Source organism: Eptesicus fuscus, chromosome 12 (genome assembly GCF_027574615.1).
Source record: "Eptesicus fuscus isolate TK198812 chromosome 12, DD_ASM_mEF_20220401, whole genome shotgun sequence".
NCBI lineage: Eukaryota > Metazoa > Chordata > Mammalia > Chiroptera > Vespertilionidae > Eptesicus > Eptesicus fuscus.
Genome location: NC_072484.1, coordinates 58,450,552 through 58,470,642, shown reverse-complemented (window position 1 = coordinate 58,470,642; position 20,091 = coordinate 58,450,552). Strand labels below are relative to the sequence as shown.

General features: G+C 40.1%; 2 protein-coding genes across 3 annotated transcripts in view; both read left to right on the top strand.

Annotated features, from left to right (window-relative positions):
- The window catches only part of AKAIN1 (A-kinase anchor inhibitor 1), a 71,991-nt gene that overhangs the window by 9,609 nt on the left and 42,291 nt on the right, over positions 1–20,091 (top strand). Inside the window, exon 2 of the mRNA XM_054723663.1 lies at positions 4,364–4,496. Within this exon, the coding sequence (XP_054579638.1) occupies positions 4,392–4,496 (105 nt within the window). The 5' untranslated portion in view covers positions 4,364–4,391. The remainder of the gene's footprint in view (positions 1–4,363; positions 4,497–20,091) is intronic.
- Positions 1–20,091, top strand: part of ZBTB14 (zinc finger and BTB domain containing 14) — a 71,201-nt gene that overhangs the window by 9,618 nt on the left and 41,492 nt on the right. The window lies entirely within an intron of this gene.

Genomic DNA, 20,091 nt, shown 5'->3' with positions numbered 1-20,091 from the left:
TAATTCTCACCCAAGTATATGTTTTCATTGATTTTTAGAGAGACAGAAACATTAATCGGTTGTCTCCCATATGTGCTGTGACCTGGAATTGAACCTGCAACCTAAGTTTGTGCCCTGACCGGGAATTGAACCTGAAACCTTTTGGTGTATAGGATGACGCTTCAGCTAACTGAGCCACCTGGCCAGGGCTCAAGTGGCGTTTTTCAGCGTATACTGAGAAAATATATTTGTTAAACATTACCATTTCCATTTGTTAACATTACCATTCTCATTTTTTCCTCATTGGTATTGAATTGAGAAAGGGGAGTATAATATGAGAGTATCTTTAAAAGAATAGACTCTGGCATCAAGAAAGAACATGGATGCAAAGAAAATTAGACAAGTAAGAAATAACATGGCCCTAGCCAGTTTGGCTCAGTGGATAGAGCATTGGCCTGTGGGCTGAAGGGTCCTGGGTTTGATTGTGGTCAAGGGCACATACCCGGGTTGTGGTCTCAATCCCCAGTAGAAGGTGTGCAGGAAGCAGCCAATCAATGATTCTCATCGGTAATGTTTCTATCTCTCCCTTTCCCTTCCTCTCTGAAATCAATAATATATAATAACATGGTCTTCCAGCAGCTTTGGACAAGGTACCCTATATTAACAGCTTAGAAGGTTTTTTTTGGGGGGGGGCAGATACTTAATGAGCAATATAGGGTATGTTCGGCAGCAGCTGTGAAATGAGAATTGTGAGTGAGCAGGTATTCCCTAACAGCCTCAAACCTAGCATTTGTTGAATATTTACTAAGTATCAGGCACTATTTATACTATTTCTATGTACATTTTGTGACACCTCTGAGGCACACCTTATTACTGATGAAAACCAAGATTCAGAGAAGTTAAAAATCCTGCCAATGTCAAGTTGTTATCCGAGCCAGGAGAGAACAGGTAGATCTTCCTCCAGAGCCTGTGTCCTTAGTTACCATGTCATAATGCCCTCAAACAGGGAAAGGAGCAACTGTGGCCTTGGACACATCCGTACCAACTTCAGTCCACTTAAGGAGGAGGGAGAGCAGCTGCAGGAGAGAAAGGCATTTATGCAAACAATTGCCCCTAAGCTTATATCATTCATTAGTTTCAATATTTTGATTTCTCCAAGACATTTCTCATGCAAGGAACCAAATACTAAACTAACACTGTTTTACCTTCCTTTGCGTCTAGAGGCTCCCCCAAATAATATAGAAAACTGTAGATAAAGTGCCATGGAGGATTGCACAATAACAGCTACGGGTTGGTTTTCTTCACATGTTCCATTATTCAGTGAGCCAGGGGAACCCCAGCAGAGCAAAGACCATCTAGTTTGGTGTCAAAGTTAACTCTGTTTGTAAAAATAGTTATGTGTTAGGAGATCTCCCCCACCTCTCTGAAAAATGCTAGAAAACTTGAATTAAGGTTCTACCTCTACTTCTTTCAAGCTGACACCACTTTGGGATAGTTGCATAATTTTTCTTAATTTCTTCAGCTAAAATGCAAATGGTGATTCCCTGTCCAGTTTACCCCACTCTTGCTTATTATTTCAAAAGATAAACTCATTTCTTGCATAAGTAATAGGAAATTTGGCTTTAAAATGGTTTTTAGGATCAGATATAATTGATTTAAAATATTACCTCAAACAAGACGGAAAAGGTTAGAAGGTAAACAGGTGGGGAACTTAAATTTACACTTTATTCTTGTGCTCACGGGTGTATGTATGAGTGCTATTTCTAAACCCTGGAATGCTTTAGCCATTCTGTGGTATTCTGCAGTTTCCCAGCAATCTTTCAGCAAATATGAAATGGGAGCCCAGAGTGTGGGTCCATGCACTGAAGGGTCTTGGGTTCAATTCCTGGTCAAGGGCAGGTATCTGAGTTGTAGGTGAAATCCTTTGCCAGGGACATGTGAGAGGCAACCAATTAATATGTCTCACATCAATGTTTCTCCCTCTTTTCCTTTTCCCTTCCCTCCCTTCCACTCTCTGGAAATCAATGAGAAAAATATCCTTGGGTGAGGATTAAAAATATATATATATGAAATTGGAAATAGTAACCGGATTGGAAGGCTACTGGATCAGTTGGCCTTGACCGGTATAAACAAGATTATACAGGGTGGAGCAAAAGTAGGTTTACAGTGGAAAATAATACTATAATTAATAAACTTTTTCACGTACTCACAACTATAAACCTACTTTTACCCCACCCTGTATTTAATAATCTATAATAAATGTGGCATGGAAAAAAGGAATGAATTCATTTTAGGGGCTATATAATTAATTATGATCCCAAACTTCTGTGAATTATGAGATCACTGGAATTTTCTCATTTTTTAAGTTTTATTGAGAAATAATTGACATACGTCACTGTAGAAGTTAAAGTGTACAGCACGATGATTTGATTTACCTCTCTATATATAAAAGCCCAGTGACAAGAACGACCAGAATGACCAATGGCTATGACCTGCACTGTGGCAGCCAACCAGCCTGATCTGGGCCCCAGTCGGCTCCCCGCAGCTGGTCCAGTCCCCTATTGGCCCCTAACACCCTGATTGGGGGTGGGGCCAGCTGACCAACCACCTGCGGCCTCTCCCTTGCCGGCTCAGCTCGATGGGCCCCCATCAGGGAGGACCAGCCAGACCCCACCTGGCACGAATTCGTGCACTGGGCCTCTAGTATATTGTGAAATGCTTGCCATTACTTAACATTCATCATCTCATATAGATACAATAAAAAAGGAAAAATAATTCTTGTACTGAGAACTGTTAGGAACACCTATCTTAACAACTTTCCTATATGTTATACAGCAGTGCTAACTAGTCATTATGTCATATATCCCTAGTTTACTTATTGTATAACTAAATTTGTATCTTTTGACCACCTTCCTCCAAGTTTCCCTCCTCTCACCTTGCCTCTGGTAACCACAAATCTGATCCCTTTTTCTAATGTAGCTTTTAAAAGTTAGATTCCACATATTAGTGAGATTATACAGTATTTGTCTTTCTCTGACTTATTTCACTAATCATAATGCCTCCATATTGTCACAAATGGTAGGATTTCCTAATTTTTATGGCTGAATGATATTCCATTGCATATATAGGGATACCGCAGAGATATAATGGATTTGGGTCCTGATTACTGCAATAAAGCTATTACCAGAAAGGGGACCTGCCCTTGGTGGGTCTGCCTAGGGCCAGCCCACAGTGTGTGGGTTCTTGACTTTGTGCAGGAAAGATTTCACAACATGAGTCCAGGTGAATTTTAGAACATTTACTAAAGCTAGTGACACAAGAAAGGGCTGGGGAAATGAGTCTAGGCTGCTCTGCTTTGGCTCCCTAAGAAATCAGAGAAAAAGGGCCTTGGGGACAAGTTCAGGGGGTTTGTGTAGGACGAACTGCTGCTGCCCATTGCTGCCCTGGTTGCAAGCCTCATGGGGTCCCTTAGAGTTTAGGCAATGCATGACTATGGAGGATGAAGGGGTGGAGAGGTATAGTGTGCTCCTGGGACAGAGCACTCTGGGACCTTCAATTTGAGGGGTTTTAAAGGCTGGGCATTTTAGGGGAGGATCTCAATAGAATGTTCATCAGCTTTATGCTGATGTACCAAAATGGGAATTATTCTCTTCATCTTTTCTTGGTTGTGGTTGGCAAATAGCACTAATCGGATCTTTGCTATCTTCTCCCTGAGTTGTGTGAATTAAGCTATTTACCCTCCAGTTGGGGAGAGTTGTAAACCATTTACTTTTAAGTGTCCCTGGTTTAGGATTTACTAGGTGGCTGAGATTGCTTGGCATCTTGATTTTCTAGATGGCTGCAAACTGCTGTTTAACTATATGGTCTCAGTTTCCCAATTCCCTTTGTCCTGGCTTACTGGCCTGCCTCACTAATGATCAGCGATTAGCATCTTTTCATGTATCTGTTGACTATTTGTATATTTTTGGGAAAATGTCTATTTAGGTCCTTTGCCTATTTTTTAATTGGCAAATTATTTGCTTTAAATGAGGGTCTTGTACTACATGGTCTTTAAGTTTAATTCAAGATTCAAGTCTATTGTTTTATAATTATTTAATTAGTTCAGCTAATATGCTCCAGATATTTTTTAATGTAATTGCTTTAAATTCGCTTGCCTCTAACTCCATTTGGGCACCAAAGGTGATCACAAGATCCAAGTTCTTTAATATTTATGAGAGGTAGTAGGAGAGAGGGGTTTGGAAGCCGGTGACCACCTCTCACATTTGTTTCACTTTTAAAAATGAATGGAATGTGCCTACATCCATCCAAACTATCACAGCTCCTAGCAAAATAATTTAAACCACACTTGAAGTAATGCAACTAAAGCTTTCCTGCTTATTTTAAGGACTTTCTCCAACTTTGGAGACACAGCTATGAAAACCGTACCCCAAACAGTGTTCCTGGCTCCCTGCGGTCTTTTCTTGATTCACTGTCTTGCTGTGGTGGAGGAGCACATCCTCAGTCTGAGGAGTGAACAGGTGAACCTTTTGAGATCCAGTTTATCTTCTTACTTATTGATGGTAGGGATTGCTTTCTAGATCAGAAAATAAACTGTGAGGAAGTGGGTGATTTGGTGTTTCTGCACAGCTAGCTAGAGCTTCCTAGCAAACTTTCTGTGGCACCTTGGAAACCATAGCCGGAGATCCGCCAAAGAGATTTAGAGCCTTATCTCCTAATGTGTTTACATTTCAAAAGGGGAAGAGCTACAGAGCCTAGAGCCAGTCATTTACATTCTAAAGGATTGTTAATGACTAGGGAGCAAAAGTTCCAGGGCTTCTCAGGAGGGGGAAGGGGCAGACCTCCAATGTGCAGGGTGACATATGGCTGTCATGCCCCCTGTAGGGCACTGGGATCAGGGAAACTGGTGCAGTTTTTGCTCTAAGTAATAAACAACTTTGATTTCTGCTACAGAACTCTCAGCTCTGCTTTCAGGGTAAAGAATGTGAATAAATATAGATGTTAAAAACATAACCTATCTTTAAACTTTTGAAAATATCTTGAGAAGCCTAAAGCTATTCTGATTTCTGATCCTTTATGTATGTCCTATATATTTTCCTCTCTTTAAAAAAGTTTGAAGAATCTTTTCTTCATGCCCATATGGATATTTCCCAATGTGGATCATTGTACTGGAAACTGGTGGGTGGGTCCTTTCAATCTAGAAACTATGTTCTTCAGTTTGGGGAAGTTTTCTTGAATTATTTCATTTATGATTTCCTCGTGTTTATTTTCTCATTCTCCTGTTTTCCTAGACAAATGCTCTAAATTTGTTGTTACTCCTTTTCCCCCCCATCTCTTTGTCTTCTGAGAGATTCCCTTAACTTGAGATTTAAAAGAAAATTTCTTAATTTGAAATAATTTTAGTTTTATGGAAATGTTGCAAAATGAGTACAGAGAGTTTACATATACACTGAGTAAACTTACCCTAATGTTAGCATCTTATATAACCATAATACAATTATCAAAACTAAGAAATTAACATTGGAACAATTCTATTAACTGAACTACAGACTTAGTTTTTAATTTCACCAGTTTTTACCCCCACTAATGTCCTTTTTCTGTTAAATTCAATCCAGGATATCACATTACAATTATTTGTTATATCTCCTTAATTTCCTCCAACTTGTGATGTAATGCTTATTCTTTTCATATCTCTTATGAGCTTGACACTTTTGGACAGCACCAGTGTGTTATTTTTGATCAATGGGTCTCAATTGAAGTTTGGTAATTTCTTATGATTACATTGAGGTTGTGATTTTTGGCAGAAAAAAAACACTGAAATGATATATCTTTCTCTGTGAATCATATCAGGGGGTTCCTGATGTTGCTATGTCTTTTTTAAATGTTTTTATTGATCATTTTAGTAGGGATAGAAATATCAATGAGAAACATAATTGATCTGCTGCCTCCGGCATGTCCCCTACTAGGGATTGAGCCAGAAACTCAGGCATGTGCCCTGACCGGAAATTGAACCAGTGACCTCTTGGTTCCTGGGTTGACAGTCAACCTCTGAGCCACACTGGCTGGGCTGTTGCTATGTCTTATTATTGGTGATGTTTACTTTGATCGTTTGAGCAATCTAATTTTTGCAATGTTTCTTAATTATAAAGTTACTATTTTTCCTTTTTAATTAACATCTTGGAGGTAGTACTTTGAGAATATATAAACATTCTGTAGATCCTCAAACTTTCAGTCATTGATTTTAGCATCCAACTTTAGTTAAAATTGCCTACAACAGTTATTACTATGGTGTTCTAATAGAGATTTTTCTGTTATCCTCATTCTTTCTAGATGTGTTAATTGAAATTCTTTTATAAGAAAAAGATGGCCCTTCTCCCCCAATTATTTGTTTAATTATTTGTATCAGAACCCATGAATATTTATTTTATTCTGAGATATAAGCCAATGCTATCATTATTTAGTTACTCAAATTGTTCCAGCTTCGTGATACCCTAATTGTAATTTCTAAGAGCTTTTTTTGTTTATTTTTTGAATGCCTTCCACCTGTTTTTATTTTTTTTCCCTTGCATCCTGTTTTTGTTTTATGGTGGCAAATCTGAAGATGGTAATGATAGTTTATTTTTTGATGTTCTCCCTGCATCAATAATCTGTTTTCTTAAAGTTGCTTTTTTCTGTTTGTTTATTTGCTGTGGTCTCTCTCTTTAAAAAAAAAAAAAAAATTGATTTCAGAATGAGAGAGAGAGAAATATCAATATGTCCTTCCACTTATATATGCATTCATTGGTTGATTCTTGTATGTGCCCTGACTGGGGATTGAACCCACAACCTTGACATATTGGAATGATGCTCCTACCAGGCAGGGCACCATGGTCTCTCTCTTTGTGTTAGACTTTCCTCAGATCACAGGCTATATCTCTTTTCTTCTCATTTCCAAAAGCCGATTATAAAAGCTGATGGGAATCCCTGAGCCCATTGGAGGGGCTTCAGTCTTTGGTGATCTGACTGAGATGTTTGTTAGTGATTACCTAAAGTCAGCATCTTTAGATCATTCCTTTTGATATCGTCAGGCATAACAAAAAATATTTTCTAATCTCCTGTTTAGGGGAGAAGGTATAGCTGATAGTATTCTAGGAATTGAAAAGAGAAGAAGGTTGAACAATATCATCATTTAATATGTATGCACTCCCTTTAGTTTCCTTGTTTTCTAAATCCTTGCCTTCATCTACCTGCCATTCTTAACACCTGATTTTTAAAATTTTATTACTTTAAAAAATATTTATTGTTGACAGTATTACAGATGTCCCCCATTTTCCCCCCTTTGCTACCCTCCCCACAACCCCTACCTCACCCAGGCCTTCAACACTATTGTCTGTGTCCATGAGTTATGCATATATGCTCTTTGGTTAATCTCTTCCTGTCCCCACACCCCCATCCTCATCATAGATCTGTAAGTCTGTTCTATGCATCCATGCCTCTGGACCTATTTTGTTCATCAGTTTATTTGTTTATTAGATTCCACATATAAGTGAGATCATGTGATATTTGTCTTTCTTTATTGTGCTTATTTCACTAAGCATAATAATCTCCAGTTCCATCCATGGTTTTGAAAGGTTAAGACCTCCTTCTTTTTACAGCTGCATAGTATTCCATTGTGTAAATGTACCACAGCTTTTTAATGTGCTCATTTACTGATGGACACTTGGGCTATTTCTAGATCTTAGCTATTTTAAATAATGCTGCTATGAACATGGGGGTGCATATATTATTTCTGATTGTTGTTTCTGAATTCTTAGGATATATTCCTAGAAGTGGTATCACTGGGTCAAATGGCAGTTCCATTTTTAATTTTTTGAAGAAACTCCATACTGTTTCCATAGTGGCTGCATCAATTTACAATCCCAACAGTTTACAGGTTCCCTTTTCTCCACATCCTCACCAACACTTATTCTTTGTTGTCTTTTTTATAATAGCCATCCTGACAGGCGTGTGTTGAAATCTTACTGTGGTTTTGATTTTTGTTTCCCTGATGATTACTGATGTCAAGCATCTTTTCATGTCTTTTGGCTATCTGTTTGTCTTCTTGGGAGAAATGCTATTTAGGTCCTCTGTCCATTTATAATTGAATTATTTGTTTTTTATATTGAATTGTATGAGTTCTTTATATATTTTGTATAGTAACCTCTTATCTGATATATTAGTTATAAATATCTTTTCCCATTCAATAGGTTGCCTTTTCCTTTTGGTGATGGTTTTCTTCATGGTGTAAGTGCATTTTAGAAACTGCCAACTTGTTTTCTATAATGGTTGTGCCACTTTAAATTCCCACCAGCATTGTATGAGGATTCTAATTGTTTCTTTTATGTGCTTTTAGCTGTGTATTTTCCTTCCTTGGTAAAGCATCTGTACAGATCTGTTGCTCAGTTTTTTAACTAAGTTGTCTTACTATTTCGTTTTGAGAGTTCTTTATGTATGCCAGATACAAGTTCTTTGTCGTGCCATTTCTCTTCTCTCATTCTAGGACTCCAATCACACATATATTAATTTGCTTGATGTTTCACAGATCCTCTTATTTTCAGTCTTTTTTCCCTTTGGTTTCCTTTTGTGTAGTTCCTATTACTCTGTCCTTCTCAAGTTCACTAATCTATAGTGCCAAATTTGTCAGTAACTTCATCCAGTGCAATGTTCATCTCAGATATTGTCATTTTCAGCTCTAGAAATTTGATTTTTGTTGTTATCACTCTTTTGTTTCCTTATATGCTCACTAGAGGCCCGGTGCACAAAATCCGTGCATGGGGGGCAGGGTGTCCCTCAGCCCAGCCTGCGCCCTATCCAATCTGGGACCCCTTGAGGGATGTCCAACCACCCATTTAGACCCGATCCCACTGGTGAGATCAGGCCTACACGGGCCATAGGACATCCCTCTCACAATCCAGGATTGCTGGCTCCCAAACGCTCGCCTGCCTCTGCCTGATTGCCCCTAACCACTTCTGCCTGCCAGCCTGATCACCCCCTAACCACTCCCCTGCCAGCCTGATCAACGCCTAACTGCTCCCAGGCCGACCTGATTGCCCCTACCTGCCCTCCCCTGCTGTCCTGGTCACCCCTAACTGCCCTCCCCTGCTGGCCTGGTCACCCCTAACTGCCCTCCCCTGCTGGCCTGGTCACCCCTAACTGTCCTCCCCTGCTGGCCCAGGCACCCCTAACTGCCCTCCCCTGCAGGTCTGGTCCTCCCCCAACTGTCCTCTCCTGCAGGCCTGGCCCCCCGCAACTACCCTCCCCTGCTGCCCTGGTCCCCCCCAACTGCCCTCCTCTGCTGGCCCAGTCACCCCTAACTGCCCTCCCTGCTGGCCTGATTGCCCACAACTGTCCTCCCCTGCAGGCTTGGACCACCAACTGCCTTCCCCTGCAGGCCTGGTCACCCCTAACTGCCCTCCCATGCATGCCTGGTCCCCCCCAACTGACCTCCCCTGTAGGCCTGGGTCCCCCCCTAACTGTCCTCCCTTGCTGGCCTGGTCTCCCCCAACTGCCTTCCTCAGCTGGCCTGGTCACCCCCAACTGCCCTCCTCTGCTGGTCTGGTCAACCCTAACTGCCCACAACTGCCCTCCCCTGCAGACCATCTTGTGTCCACATGGGGGCAGCCATCTTGTGTCTTGGAGTGACGGTCACTTTGCATATTACTCTTTTATTAGGATTCTTTCCTCTACCTTCTGGAACATATGGAGAATATTTAAAATAGTTGTTTTAAATGCCCTTGTTTGCTAATTCTATCATCTGTGTCATTTCTAGGTTTCCCTTTATATTTCTGTTTGCTAAAAGTCATATTTCCTGCTTCTTGGTATGCCTAGTAGCTTTTTTTCTTTTTAAAATCAGATTGTAAATTTTATCTTGTTGGATGATTGACTTTTGTATTTCTTAATCGGTTTTGGGCTTTGTTCTGGGATGCAGGTGATTTAGTTGAAAACAGTTTGATGCTCTAGGCTTGATTTAAAGCTTTGTTAGGTGGGTCCAGAGCATCCTTATTCTAAGGCTAATGTGGCCCCTTTAGGAGGCAACTCCTGTGGATTCTCCTAGATGCCCCAAGCAGTAGGAGTTCTTTCTACTCCGGCTACTTGAAATACAAACTACCCTTAGCACCCTGTGAGATCTGAGAGCTGTTCTGCTTGCTTCTTTTTGGTGGTTTTCCCCTACCTTCCATAGTTTCCTCATTCACACGTGTGGATCAATACTCAGCTAAGCACCCGAGGGGATCCTTCTGCAGATGTCCAGAGCTTGCTTTCTGTGCAGCTCTCGCCTTTGTTACTCTGCCCTGTGAATTCCAAATGCCTTGGCTTCCTTTAACCTCAGAGGGATAGCCATGCTCTGTTTAGGTTCTACGTCTCTGCTCTGCCATGGGAAACTAGGCTCCTGGATATTTAGTACTGTGGGTTATAATCCAACTAGTGTCCTGGTGCACAGATTTGTGCACATTGAAAGTAAATTAATTAGAAGAAATATTTTAATACTAGTGGCCCGGTGCACAAAATTCATGCACAGGGGTGGGGGGTGTCCCTCAGCCTGGCCTGCACCCTCTCCAATCTGGGACCCCTCAGGGATAGAGCCTAAACTGGCAGTCGGACATCCCTCTTACAATCCAGGACTGCTGGCTCCTAATCGCTCACCTGCCTGCCTGCCTGATTGCCCCTAACCACTCTGCCTGCCAGCCTGCTTGCCCCCAACTGCCCTCCCGCCAGCCTTCTCGCCCCCAACTGCCCCCCCTGCCAGCTGATCACCTCCAACTGCCCTCCCCTCCTGGCCTGATTGCCCCTAACCGCCTCTGCCTCGGCCCAACCACCATGGCTTTGTCCGGAAGGATGTCCAGAAGGTCTTCCAGAAGGTCTCCCAGTCTAATTAGATTATTACCCTTTTATTAGTATAGATATAGATACTGAACTATTTGAGCTTTTTTTCTCACCCTCAAGTTGTTACAGCTTTAATCATTGCAGGCTTTTTCAGGACAGGTCCAATGTCCCTTTGACAGGCCCCATCTTTTAGTTTTTTTGAGCACTTCTTACTTTCTGGTACTACAAGATGCTCCAGGGTCATCTTTATATTCTCTGCTCTGCCCTATAATTATCCATTCTCCAAGGATCCCTGGTTCCTTTTATTGAAGAATAGTATAAGACACCAAGATCTGGGCACTGATTTATAAAAGCCAATTTATAGAGTTACTGGAGCCTAGATAAAAACTCACAATAATTTCCTGATGCTTTACATACTTTAAGATGCAATGTTAATATGCATTAGAATATTTTAAATAACATTATGGAAATATAAATATTTTAAAATGAGAAGATTGTGCAATTGCAGATGGGTGCACTTAATTATAATTTAATTCAACAATAAGGAGGCTTCCCAAATTCTTGTTACCAATTTTAATCAGTCATGTATTAGTATATGAACAGAGTTGAATTTACATTACAAAATAGACTTTTAAATTAATTGATAATTGAACATTAACAGATTGTATGTAATTTAAAGTAATAAAATTTCTAAATTTTAGTTACATTAAATGAGAGTAATTACAGAAATTATAAAGCAAAGAATGATTCATTTGAAGCAAAAAGATTAACTCCTATACTCCTAAATAATGTGTTTCAAAATTGTTCCACATTTTTCACTTCTCATAATCTTGTTACTGATCTATATTCTTTGATGCTGTTAATGATCTCAAGCCCCATTGTACTATTGTTAGTTAATAATAATTGATTCCACGGTCAAGATGACTTCTAACCTCACACTAGTTGACTACCCTGAGTGCCATAGTTCCTGATGTAGAAAGCATATCAGGAAAACCCAAGCAGAGAGTGATGGGTCATTTGCTCATGTTGTCCAGAGCCTGTTTCAATGGATCTGTGTTTAAATATGTTTACCCCCACCCAACTTCTTTTAACTCAGCCTCACCAAATCTCAAATAATGTTTATGGTCCTACTAAGTTCCTTCATTTCAAGGAAGCATAGCCAATGATTTCAGCACATCATCTTTTTAATACTTCATAGTCATTATAATTAATACTAGTGGCCCGGTGCATGAAATTCATGCACATTAAAAGGGAATTAATTAGAGGAAATATTTTAATATTGCTATTTGCCCTTTCTCTATAATAGAAGTGTCAGAGATGAAAGAAAATTAGTAAAATGTATATGAAAATCTCCCTCCTGTCAGAGTCTGGGGCACACCACGGGACCTAGAGTCAAGCCCCCACCCACCACCCGCATGCACTTTAAAAACACAGGAGACCTAGACCTGGCCGGCCCCACCCCCATTGGGTGAGACCCAGACCTGGCTGGCCCCACCCCCATCAAGCCCCGCTGGGTGGGGGGCACAGCCTCAGGTCCCCCGTCAGGCCCTGCCAGGTAGGGGGCGTGGCCTGAGGTCCCCCACCTGGCCAGGCACCATGAAGCCTCAGGTCCCTGCTGTTCGGTTGTTATGTTACAGCATCCCAGCCAATTTGCATATCCCTCTATTATTAGTATAGATTTTCTCTCTGAATCTTAACTTTAACCTAATGTAGTACTTTATATCTTCTTTTATTACACTTAGTTCCTTGGTTATTATTTGTTTTCCTAACAAGTGAAGTTAGTTAAGGTCTATAATTTATAAAATTGTCCTTTTTATCAACCCCAGCTCATAGGCTTATTATAGGTAATGGAATATACACTGAGTGGCCAGATTATTATGACCTCTGAACACATAATAATCTGGCCACTCAGTGTATATCCTATATAATAAAAGGCTAATATGCAAATTGTCCCCTCGACCAGAAGTGTGACCAGCAGGCAGGCTGGCCAACTGCCCACATCCCCTCCCCCTGGCCAGGCCCACCGGACCCCACCCATGCACAAATTCATGCACCGGGCCACTGAGTGGCCAGATTATTATGCGTTCAGAGATCATAATAATCTGGCCACTCAGTGAATGTTGAGTAGTATTCAAATATAGGGCTACTTATGGTTTAAAAGATACGTAGCTCACAGATTTTGGCAAATATAAACATTAAATTCAATATTTGAGTTAGGAATCATGGTTCTGATTACTCCAATCTTTCCATGTTCTTTTATTAATTGATTTTTTTTTTCTAGAGACAGAGAGGAAGGGAATAAGGGAGTAATAGAGAGAGAAAAAAAAATCCATGAGAGAAACATTGATCAGGAGATTGATTACCTCTCATAAGTGCTTGGAACAGGGATCAAACCCTAAACCTAGGAATATGCCTCGACCAGGAATCAAACCCAAAACCTTTCTGGTGCGTGGGATGGCACTTCAACCAAGCCAGAGTCCCATGTTCTTTTCCCTACAGCATTACTTACTTTCTAAAATTAAATACTAATTTAAAAAATTTGTTTACCTGGTTTTAGTTTACAAGGGCTGACATAACAAAGTACCACAAACTGGCTGACTTAAAAGAACAGAAATATTGCTCTGGCCAGTGGCTCAGTTGGTTAAATCCTCTCTTGCACCAAGAGGTTGTGGTTCGATTCCTGGTTGGGGCAAATGCCTGGGGAGAGCATGTGGAAGGCAGCCTATCAAAGTCTTGCTTCACATCGATGTTTGTCTCTCCCTCTTCTTTTCTTTTTCTCTCTCTTTCTCTCTCTCTCTCTCTCTCAAAAAAAAAATCAATTAAAAACCCCTTAATAATTAAAAAAACACACAGATATATATATTCTCCTGCAGCTTTGGTAGCCTAAGGTCTGAAATTAAGGTGTCAGTAAGGCCATGCACCTCTGAGGTTCTAGGGAAGAATCTGTTCCATGCCCTCTTCTAACTTCTGGTGGTTGCCAGCAGTTCTTAGCATCCTTTGGCTTGCAGCTGCATCACTCTCTGCCTGTGTTGTCACATGCCTTTCTTCCCTGTGTGTCTCCGTTTCTCTTATAAAGACACCAGTCAGTCATATTGTATTTAAGACACACCCTAACCCAGAATGACCTCATATTAATTTAACTATTTAAATCTGCAAAGATCCTGTTTCTATATAAGGTCACATTCTGAGTTTCAGGACGGACATGAATTTTGGGGAGAGACATTATTCAACTGAGTACAGCCCCATTTCTGTTATTACCCACCCCCCCCCCCCCACCACCACCCTTTTGCTTTTCTCCTATCTTCCAGGACTTGAATCAGTTACAAGATAAGCAATGAGCTGGTTGTATTTTACTTGCTTTTGATGACCTTTTACAAATCATTCCTTGGTATGTTTTTCTCAGCATTCATGAACTATAAGAGGATGAATAACTCATGAAGATACATTATTTATTTTAAACATGATCATTAGTCAAGCTTCATATATTTTCTTGGACATTTTGCTTGTCTTCTTTAATTATCCTGTTCTTTTTGAGCTTGCCTGAACTTCAAAGGTCAGTCAATGCATTTTTCATAACTTTGTTGTTTCATTTTTAATAAGCCATTCAAAAATGGAAAATATCTCTATCAACTTATTCTTTTCTACTTTTACAACTGGGGATTGTGAGATTGTGTGGCTTTATTTTTTTGATGCAGATTTTTAAAAAATATATTTTACTGATTTTTATAGAAAGGAAGGGAGAGGAATAGAGGGTTAGAAACATCAATGAGAGAGAAACATTGATCAGCTGCCTCTTGCACGCCCCGCATTGGGGATCGACCCTGTAACCAAGGTACATGCCCTTGGCTGGAATCAAACCTGGGATCCTTCAGTCCGTGAGCTGACGCTCTATCCACTGAGCCAAAACAGATGCAGATATTTATGGTTACCTGACAATGGCTTCAAACAATGAAATCCAGTGAGAAAGAAATATGAGATGTACACAATATTATATCATAATAATGGCAATGCTATTCTTGCATCAAAGCAAAACATAAACAATTGGAAGTGCTTCTTACTAGTATCCCCATTGTTGTAGGCAAAAACAGGCTTCCAGTCTCTTTAGGTAAAGCAAATGACTTACTTGGGGAAATTAAGCAAAAAGAACCACAACTAGTGTGGACAATGGTCTGCAGGGGAGTAAGTACAGATTCAGTTAGGAATCTATTGGCATAATGCCACACCACAGAGTAACAGTAAGCACCAGAGCACCAGCACCTCACATGTCTCTTAAGGGCTCTCATACTATTTATGAGGGCTCCATCCTCATGTCTTAATTACCTTCCCAAAGCCCAGCACATTGGGATTTAGGATTTCAATAAGAATTTCAGAGCGACACAAACATTTAGTCCATAACACCCTCCAAGGCTGAGACTAGGAGAATTCCTCTGTGCTACCAAAGACACAATTCCTGTTGCCATATAGCAGTTCTGCATTATAATGGCCTGTTTGTCTTTCCAGTTGTAAGCTACTTGAGAGTCAGGGTTGTCTTGTTTATAACTATGTCCTTAGTATACAGCATATTACATGATATACAATTGTCTGATGGCTAATACAATAATCACTGTATGTTACAGGGGCCCTTGCTGCCTCTTTTCAGAATTTACTAATGGTTTGGAAAACATAAAGCAACTTTATCAATTTTGTAGGTGCTATAAAATAGGATAAAATCAAAATTCAAGAATTCAAAGATTCAAAAAAAGATTTCAACAGGCTATCAGAACAGGGTGAAACAAAAAGGTAAAGCTCTAGATAGCCCAGCTGGGTGTGGCTCAGCGGTTGAGCCTCAATCCAGGAACCAGGAGGTCACTGGTTTGATTCCCAGTCAGGGCACATGCCTGGGTTGCGGGCTCAATCCCCAGTGTGGGGCATGCAGGAGGCAGACAATCAATGATTCTCCCTCATCATTGATGTTTCTATCTCTCTTTCTACCTTCCTCTCTGAAATCAATTAAAAAAATGTATTAAAAAAATAAAGCTCTAGAGAGAAATTTAAAGTTCTACTTTTAGGTTCATTTGTGTAGTAGTTCTCAAAGTGTGGTCCTGATCAATGTAGGGGAAATATAATTAAAAAATAAAAATTTTTTATTAACCTGAAAAAACTTCTCCATAAAGATAGATGAAAGAAAACAGTTTTATTATGGAATAAACACTAAACCACAAAGTGATGTAGAACACAGGAAAGGCACAAGAGAGCAAATTCAGAAAGAAATCTCACCTATTTAACCAAGCCATGAAACCCATTATATCCATGTTCTCAAGATAAATAATTCTCAAGAAGGACTAATTGCCTTCATATAAAGGAAAAATAAATTTCTCATATCTGTATGACGAAAGGCATGTTTGCAACTTGGAGCCGGGTACCTGCTGAAGTTAGGCTTCTGTACTCCCAGGAAACCAGAGATAGGGGTGCTATTTTCCTTGATGATTACATTTCAAAGTGATGGCTCCAAATCCCATTTCAAAGAGAAATTCTTGAACTGTAAATGAGGCAAGAGGCTTATTTTGCCTTTTAAGAGGGTTGCATACATTTCAAAAGGCAGAGAAAGAGCCTATAATGACAACTTCTTTAAAGTAAGTGCTCTCTTTCTGTTCTTTGCACAAGGGAGAATTAAATATTTTTCTAATTTCTAATCTTTTTACTCTTACACCAAGAGTATCAGTATCACCTAGGAACTTTAGTCATAAATGCAAATCCTCAGATCCCAACCCTAAATGTGGTAGATCAAAAACTCTGGAAGTGAGGCGTGGCAAATTGTGTTATGGGTTTTTTTTTTTTTTTTTTTTTTTAATCCTCACTCTAGGATATGTTTCTTGATTTTAGAGGGAGAGAAACATCAATGTAAGAGAGAAATATGAATCGGTTGCCTCTGGTATGTGCCCCAACTGGGGATCAAACCTGCAATGGAGATATGTGCTCTGACAGGGAATTGAACCTGCAACCTTGTTGGTATATGGAATAATGCTCCAACTGAGCAACCTGACTAGGGCAATCTGTTGTTTTTTTGTTTTGTTTTTTAATAAATTTTCTTCTTGCTTTTTTCTTCAGAAATCTTTTTAAAATATATTTTATTGATTTTTTTTTTACACAGAGGAAGGGAGAGGGATAGAGAGTTAGAAACATCGATGAGAAACATCGATCAGCTGCCTCCTGCACACTCCTTACTGGGTATGTGCCAGCAACCAAGGTACATGCCCTTGACCGGAATCGAACCTGGGACCCTTGAGTCCGCAGGCCGATGTTCTACCCACTGAGCCAAACCAGTTAGGGCTGCAATCTGTTTTTTAATAAGCCCCTCAGGTGATGCTGATGCTCCCTAAAGCTAGAGAATCACTGTAGAGAACTGCTGGCAGCAGGCCACTTAAAAGGATCTGGGGAAGATGAAGGATTTTACTTGAATTAATAGTTATCTGCAGGTTTCGTTATGTAGGTAGCTACCTGCTTTGTTAGGACATTGCCTTCAATTAACTGGCAAGAAATTAAGATGTCCAAAATAAAGATATTTGATATATCTTAGTTTAGCCAAGGCAAATTTTAACAAGTTGCATCACAGAGGGAAATAAAAACAAAAGCATTGTAACAAATTATGCTTATCTGGTTCTACAGTTGCATTCCCTAATTTTAAATATATGAAGAGTTGCCTTTCTAGCAAATCACAAATGCCCAAATCAGGTAAAGCCATACAAAGTCAAGAGGAACGAGAAAATTGTGCATTTTTTTTTCCACATGAACCCTTTAAGTTCACCTGCCTCTCTACTGGGAATAATATATCCTTTATTAGTGCCTCTCAATTTTGCACTTAAATTGGAATCACTTGAGGATAAAAAGATACTCTCAGGGGAGACTCTGATAGCAGCGAGTGAGGAAGGAACAGTGGATTCTTTGGGTACATCCATTCACACAAGCAATCCAGGCACCGAGCCCTGATCTTTCTTGGCACAGGTCACAGCATGTCACGGACCTCAAATAGAAGAGCTTCAGAAACCCAGTTGAAATTCTAGGCACCAACACTGCGATGGGTCATTTGGAGCAGTTTGGAACATCCTCATTTAAGGAATCTGCTTTGAGAAAACAGTTCTTTGTACCTCATATTTGACCCACTATTGAAAGACAGCTCTCGAATAAATTGGTTTCTGTGGCCATTGGGACAAACAGCATTCGTGATGCCAAGTCTTCTTGAGGAAGTCTACCTAAAGCAAGGCTGGTGGTGTTTGATTTCTTAGGAGCTCTGGATATTCCCGTGACTGACTTTCCTCTATGTACTCTGTCCATTGGTCCCATCATGGATGTACTGCAGGTTGGCCAGAAGAACCTGGACATGATGATTAAAGCCATGCAAATGAAAATCCTGGAATTGAAAAGCAAGTATGAGGAGCTCCACCTGAAATACCTAGAGATGAGAAAAATTATAGATTTTCAGGGACTGTACCCCAGGTGATGGAGGAGGCTCAGAAACAAAAGGAGATTGCCAAAGCTGAAATATAGGTCTGAAAGAAAAAGGTCAACTTATTACAGATGTGAACTCACTGAACACATCTTTCTCTGGCCTTTTCAAGGGATATGAGAAGCAGAAAGAGGTGATTAAAGGCTATTCCAAGAATATAGAATCACTGAATTATGAATTCAAACGGAAGGCCAAAGATGCCAAGAATTATAGGCCCACACAGAAGAGAAACTCAATCTAGCAGATGTGGAAATTGCCCAAGTCCATAGGAAAGTTCTAGTGGCCTGTGGCCATCTAGGTGATCCTAACAAAGGGCCAGATGAGGAACCATTCCCTGGAGATCATTCAGCAGAAGACTAAAGACAACAACAAACTAATCATAACCTGTTATGACCTGATTTCACATGTGGAAAATCTGAACCTGGAAGTCATTGACCAGTGACCCTTCTCTCCTGGCTACTATCTGTGTAACTGTCTGTGAGCAAGCCTCCTGTACTTTCTTGTCTTATTTCCCCGCCCCCCTCCGCCCCCCCCGCCCACACCTTTTGGTGGAGATCTAAGTGATCCTCAACAATAAGAGATAGCTACAGAAAATTAAGTGATATTTTGACTTTACAGTTACATTTTTGATGCTCTATTTGACTTATTAAATGTTGATACTTATCTTTCATTAGAAAAATTTTGTATGCTATCAAATATGTGCTCTTGTGAGGTTTACTGGGGGAAAAAAAGTTTTTTTGGTGCTATGTCCTGTAACTTTTTTTTTTTTTTAATACTCACCCAAGGAGTGAGGATATTTTTTTCCACTGATTTTTAGAGAGAGTGGAGAGAGGGCAGATAAGGGGAGACAGACACATTGATTGGTTGCCCCCCACAGGAGCCCTGACTGGGGCAGAGATCAGACCTGCAACCCAGGCGTGTGCCTTTACTGAGAATGAAAATAGAACCAGCAATCCTCCTGTAAGCAGGCCAACGCTCCAACCACTGAGCACGCAGGCCAGGACTGTACATTTTTGTTACTATGGGAAAACATTGCTTTGAAATTAACAGTCAATACACCCAAAATTCAGTTTATTAGTACCTCATATACTACACACACACACACACACACACACACACACACACACACACTGAGTGGCCAGATTATTATGATCTCTGAACGCATAATAATCTGGCCACTCAGTGTATCTGTATCTCAAATGGGTACCAAAAGTATTCTAGACTTTTGCTGGAGATCAACCACCTATTTTCCCTGAGCTTTCTATCAGCCAGTGCAAAGGGGAAAACTGATCAGGTGCACGGTTTATAGTATCTTTGATATCAAATAAATGAGGTACTCAAGAGAAGTACACGGAGTGGCCAGATTATTATGCGTTCAGAGATCATAATAATCTGGCCACTCAGTGTATATATATATATATGAGGTCTCCTTATGAATTCTAGTATGCTAACCAGCAATGGTAAAATAATTGCTATAATGTCATTAGTCACATCTTGCAAAAATATAATTAGAGGTTTTTGCTATGGTCCTTGGGTATATAAATTGTCCACGAAGGTGGCAGTGATGAGTTTTTCTGAATATAAAGATGTCTAACCAAAAATTCAAGAAGACATTTCAGTGAAACTACATTCATTACCAGAATAACAAAATCTAAGGGCTTTCAAGGAAAGGCAGTTATGGATTTTTCTCCTTCGGGGTTTAAAGAACCCCGTTGTTTAAAAGGAAGGTTCAGATCCTCCTTTTTCCTTCCTTTCTTTGGCCTCATAAGAGAATCACAGAATTCTGAAACAAA